This window comes from Petaurus breviceps, unplaced genomic scaffold (assembly GCF_028583685.1).
Source record: "Petaurus breviceps papuanus isolate PSGF00001 unplaced genomic scaffold, PetGlider_PUasm1.0 151, whole genome shotgun sequence".
NCBI classification, from domain to species: domain Eukaryota; kingdom Metazoa; phylum Chordata; class Mammalia; order Diprotodontia; family Petauridae; genus Petaurus; species Petaurus breviceps.
The window spans coordinates 10,698,496-10,704,544 of NW_027185712.1; the positions used below are offsets into that span (position 1 = coordinate 10,698,496).

The window sequence follows — 6,049 nt, forward strand, 5'->3', positions numbered from 1 at the left end:
AGGTAGTTGTTACAGAGAGACCAGAGGAGAACTACATTGTAATGCTCCCTCTCCTTTCTTTCCTTTTTTCCTCTTAAATTGTGATTTGGGTCTTTTTCATTACTCTGGGTTCTCGAATCTCTGAAGCTTTTATTTTTAGTTTCAAAGTAGAAGCCTAGCACTTTCCCACCCTCCCCCATTGGCTGCTGAGGTTATAAAATGGAATTGACGTCCAAAAGAATGTGCGCATTTGGTCGCACATGCAGAGTAATTCTCTCAGACATTTTCAAAAGGAAAGTACTTAAAATGTACTATTTAAAAAACATCCTTTACCTCCTTTCTGTCTTTTCAATTTCCTTACTATTTTTTAATGCACTTGAAAGCTTCTCACTGTCTCTTCTTAGATGATCTAGAGAAATACAAGCATATAAATGTTAAATGTGCTCTTTGAGTTTCTGTTATTCTAAGAAATTAACTATCTTTAATATGTGGTTGGCATAGGAGTCTTCTTTCCAACTCATCTCTACTTCCTTACCTAATCCATCTACATAACCTGATTGATTTTTACCTAAAAACATGTACTCTCTTCCTGCTTTCTTGTTTCTGGATCTTTCCTCTGTTTGAGAGTCTGTCAGCAGGTGAAAGGCCTATACTTCCTTGCTTAGTAATACTCTGTATCAACCTTAGGCAAGTTACTTAGCCTGAGCCTGAACTCCCCCCATGTAGCAGCAGCGTGATATAATGGATAAAGTGTTATCCTTAGCATCAGCAAGACCCGGATTCAACACCTGCCTTTTGCATTTACTAACTTTCTGTCCACGGGCAAGTTACTAGTGAACTTAAATTTCCTCATCTGTAAAATAAGCATAATCTTCTGAGGAGTATTTCCCTTCCATGATTACTCAGATGAAATGATGTATGTGCAACACTTTGCAAATGTTAAAAGTACTATATAAATCTCAATTATTCTTATATGCCAAATGGGGTTAATAATCATGTCCTACCTACCTTAGAGGTCTATTATGAAGATTGACTGAGATAATGTGTATGGAAGAGATTTAAAATGAATAAACCTACACAAATATAAAGTATTATCATAATCATCACTGCTATCATTAGTATCATTTATAGAAGAGAGTTATTTGGACTTAATATTCCTAAACCTCTAAAGAGTGGCATTGGGATTCTTCAGATGAGTCTCTGGGAAATCCGTTGCCTTGGAGGCAGTGGATGAAGGGCATTAGTCATTTCTCAGGCATATGTAGAGCCTTGCTAACTTCTGCATGTGATGTTTTTCATTATAGACAAAGCTTAAATGTTTACTCTCAGAACTAAAAGCTGTTGTTTAGTCATTCCAATCATGCCTGACTCTTTGTGCCACCATTTGGGGAATTCTTGGCAGAGACCATGGAGTGGTTTGCATTTCCTTCTGCAACTCACTTTTCAGATGAGGAAATTGGGGCAGAGTTAAGTGACTTGCCCAAGATCACAGAGCAAGTAAGTGACTGAGGCCAGATTTGAACTCAGGAAGAGGAATCTTCTTGACTTCAGAGCTGGTGCTCTATCCACTGTGTCACCTAGCTGCCACAGAACTAAAAATGCAGAAGGTTAAAAAAAATGGGAATACTTCACATGTCTAGCCTAGATGTGTGTTTGGGTAGTATTGAAGTTTAACTGACAAACCAGTGCTACTGAACTGATATGGCCCCGAAGATGTGTAATGGTAATATAATTTGAATTTGAAGACCCCTTTTTGTATCGCAAGTAAGCAGGTACTTAGCACTTAGTAATTGATCAAGCCTCTGTGAAAGAAACAGAAGGTATGAACCCCTGTTCCTGATGTAACAGGAAAGGGTTGGCTGAAACAGGAAGTAGCTAATGCTGTGTATATAAGAAAAACCCCAGAGACGCACAGTCAGAATTTCTTGGGACCAGCATCTGGTGGCAGAGCAGCTGCAGAAGAGAAATGAGAATTGAGAACTGAGTCAGAATTTCCTGAGAACTTGTGGTGATGGAGCTTCTTCTGAAGAGGAGCCCACGAGGCCAGAAGTCCAGGAGGCCAGGACTACCCCCCACCCAGGCTGGATAAGGTGATTCTGATTTTTTGAAAGAGCTGCAGAAGACTGAGGAAGCATCAACAGGATGCTAAGACTTTGTCTATTGGTGCCTTCGTTGAGCCTTGAATTCCCAAGAACAGAAATTGTAAAGGATTTGAGATGGACTAGACCCTGTGAACTTCAATGTGGAGCAGGACTTACATGGAGATCTGGACAAAGAAATGGGAGCTGTCTGCCTTTGAATCCAGGTGACTGGTGGATTCATGTAGGAGTTGCCTGCCTCTAGTCAAGATGAAAAGACTTCTCTGTGGGTGCTAAGTAGTGATGAAATTGTAGTTTACTAGTGACTTAGGGGTCTGGGTCTGTGTGTTTTCTAATGATTGTACTTAGTGATTAATGATACTTAGTAATTGATTGCTGAATAAGTGACTGATTGAGTTAACTTAGTGTGCCCCATGAGTGGAAGAGTTTTACTGTTGTACTTTGAGATGACTGTTCTTTGTTCAAAACTTTTTGGCCACTATGGTAGAAACTATGTGGCCATTTTAATGATAAGCTGTAGTGAATACTATATTGTGATTTTCTGTGATAAGTTGTAACATTGTGAATGCTGTACCTTGATTTTCTGTGAATGTTTTGCTTTGATTTTTTTATGGAATAGAGTGTTCACTATACTGTGTAATCAGAATCTTAAAAGATTTTCACAGTAGCATTCTTCTGGAAAGCTGCATGGCATTACAAGAAATGACTCTGTCATTTATCTAACTTTCCATATTTTTAACCTTGGTATTTCATTTGACTCTTCCCTCTCCTTCATCTTTCATAATTAAACAATTAGCAAATCCCAGTAAAAAGCTCCTTCAAGGTTACAGAAAACCAACCAACTACTCTCCCCTACCCCTGCCCCCAGGCATTAATGCCTTCCTTTTCTTGAAATTGTTTTGTAATTGCTTATTTAGGTACTTGATATAACTTCTATAGAATAGAAATTCCTTAAGTACAAGGTTGTTTTTATCTTTGTTTTTCTATCATCTGCATGTAAAGTAGTATCTTGCACATAGTAGGTGCTCAATGCAAACTTAATGAATTGAGTTCTTTTATTTTTCTCTTTGTATCCTAAGTTCTTAGAACAGTGCCTCACATACACTCAGTGCTCACTTTAAAACAATTGCATTGATTTGAGTACTTTTCACTTTAGCTTTCTTTTCTATGTCACTATCATAATTGGGGTTGAAATCCTCAATAAAATTTATCTGGACTATTGGAGCAACCTCTAAACTGGCCCATACAGCTTTCATCCTATGGTCAGACTAGTCTTTATTCATATATCTAGTCATATATATTTTTTTTGCTTTAAATTTCCTTTTATTTAATCCAATTTAGTATACAATTAACGTTTTCCACCAACTCGGGGTGCAGAAGCTTTCACAGGCTTCACAATTTTTTGTTTCGGTGCTGCCTTTGTAGGAGCCTTAGCAGCAGATGCAGCTGTCTTCTTAGTTGCTTGCTTAGCCTTTTTTGCTTCCTTAGCAGCCCTGATGGCTTGTTCTCGTTGGGCCTTTCGGACTTCAGGTTTCTGGTTCCTCTTGGCCATTATATCAGCAAGAGAAGCCCCAGTGATGGCCCTTTGGAATTTAACAGCCCTGCGAGTTCTTTTCTTTTGAATCTCTTCCGACTGGCCCTTCTTGTGCTTTCTTCTATACAGGACAATCCAATTGATCTGCCGGGGGTTCCTCTTTGAAAGAAATGCAGACTCGCATTTTGCATTCAAAAACTGGAAAACCTTCCCGTCCGTGTGGGTGTATTGCCTTCCGTGACCCGGGTAGATCTTGTACCCACTAAAGCTGCACAGTTCGACCTTCATGGCTGCAAGCGTCAGGAAGATGGCAAAGAGAGAAAACTCTAGTCATATTTTTACTCAACTAAATATCTTCATTTGTTCTCTGTTGTCAAATGAATAATGATTTTGTATTCAAATTCCACGGTATCCTTCCTGCTTTATCTCTTAGAACTCTTTTTTTCATGTAGTGGAAAAGAGCTCTCTTCATAGGAATATAACTTCTGATTCCTTATTTTTTGGAAGAGATTGTGGACTTTTTTGTTAGTTTTTCCCTTGAAAAGACATGAAAAGGCATTTTATTTGTTTTGTCCTTCTGAGCTTCTTCAGTATTTTTTATTTTCAATATACTACTATAAAGCCAAGCATGAGCAGCTTTCCAGAGGACTGCTGCTGTGAACAGCTTCAAGATTCTGATTACATAGTAAAATGAACTCTCTATTTATTCAGTAATAAACTAAGACCAAACATTGACAAAAAACAAAGTACAGCATTCACAATGTTATAACTTAACAACTTATCACTAAAGTAGCCACATAGTTTTCACCAAAGTAGCCACATAGTTTTCACCAAAGTAGCCACATAGTTTAAACAAAGTATAATCATTGAGTAAGTACTTAACTCAATCATCCTTAAGGAGGCAAGCCTCCTTAATGGACACAAAGTACTCCACGCCTAGATCACATTATCTTAATCTCTTCAATCAAAAAGTCTCCTCTTCTTAATTGGAGATTAGTTTCCAAACGTTCTTAATTCAATCATCCTGAAAAGGTAAAGGATACAGAGTACAGAATTCTCTACCCTTAGACCACAGTAAATCATGATCTTCTCATTTGGCATTAAATACCCAAGGAGAAGTCTTTTCATCTTGACTGAGGTGGGCTCTCAGCTTCCATGGCTCCTCTTCCATGGTCCCAACTCCTGCCCAAATCTACCTAACTGTCACCTGAGTTCAAAGGCAGACAGCTCTCTGCAGTTCCTTGTGCAGTCCCTGTTCCATATTGAAGCTCACAGTGTCTAGTCTCCCTCAAGTCCTTCACAGTTTCTATTTCTGGGAAGACAAAGCTTAACAAAGCCACAATAACATCCATGCTCATTGCCAGCATCCTCATCAATACGTTTTCTGCCTGTGAAATCAACATAGACCCAACAGCAAGGTCTGAGGAATCAATGCAAATCATCAGTATAGTCCTAGGACCTCTGAAAACATCAGCAAGACACTCCTCTGGGATTTATGCAAATATACAATAAGAAAATCCTCTTTCAGGGCTTCTGAACCAGCAGTAAGGTCCCAGGGCTTCTGTAACAACAGCAATGTCCTCTATCAACAGACAGATTTGACAAAGAAGCATTAAAACATTCAGACAAAGTACTGGCACCACAGCCATGCTTTCTCCCAGTGCTCCTCTCTTCTCATTTATCAGTTCTTCTCAATTCTCTTCTCAGTTCTCAGGTCTCCATTCTGCCACCACAAGTCCTGTTCTCCATTCTGTTCTCAATTTGTAGCAGTCCTCAGAAGTTCTCAAGATCCTGGAAGTTCTCTCTCTCAGCAATTCTGGCTCACTAGTTTGGGCTTTTCTTTATATATGGTATAAGCTCCTCCCTGTTCATCGCCTTCCTGTCTTCCTGTTATATCAGCAACTTCCTCCCACTGTGGGATTCACAAATTCTGGAACTTAATACTTGATACAATCATGAACTTGAAACAAGGTGCTAAGTACCTTTTTGATTGCCAATACAAGAGGCAGGGAAGATCTTCAAATCCCCATTACCATCACAACTACCCAATTTGGATTACTTGCTATCCATGTACACACCCTCTAAATTCCCATCTTCATGGTTTTACATGTACCAGCTTTTATGCCTGGAATATGCCTTTTTACCCTCTTCCTATATTGAATTCCTACCTATCTTTTTAAGTCCTATCAATTTGTTACTTCCTTTATCAAACCCTTTCCTGATCCCTCCATCTATAGGTAGAATTTCTCCTTTTAGATCTCACAGAATATTTTTCAACTCCCTAAAGTATGTATTTTATATTATTTTATGCTATAGTTCTTTATGTGTCATATATTCCAAAAACCTTTAAACTTCCTCAAGGGACTATGCTAACGCATAAATGCTAAATTTTGTATCCCCTTGGTGCTTAATTCATTGTTCTGCACACAATAATTGC

General features: G+C 38.7%; 1 protein-coding gene across 1 annotated transcript; it reads right to left on the reverse strand.

Annotated features, from left to right (window-relative positions):
• Positions 1 to 3,378: 3,378 nt before the first annotated feature.
• On the reverse strand, positions 3,379 to 3,931 carry LOC138153712 (large ribosomal subunit protein eL24-like). The gene has a single exon (XM_069078067.1). It carries the CDS (start codon positions 3,898 to 3,900, stop codon positions 3,427 to 3,429), a length of 474 nt encoding a protein of 157 aa, XP_068934168.1. The 5' UTR covers positions 3,901 to 3,931; the 3' UTR covers positions 3,379 to 3,426.
• Between the last annotated feature and the right edge of the window lie 2,118 nt (positions 3,932 to 6,049).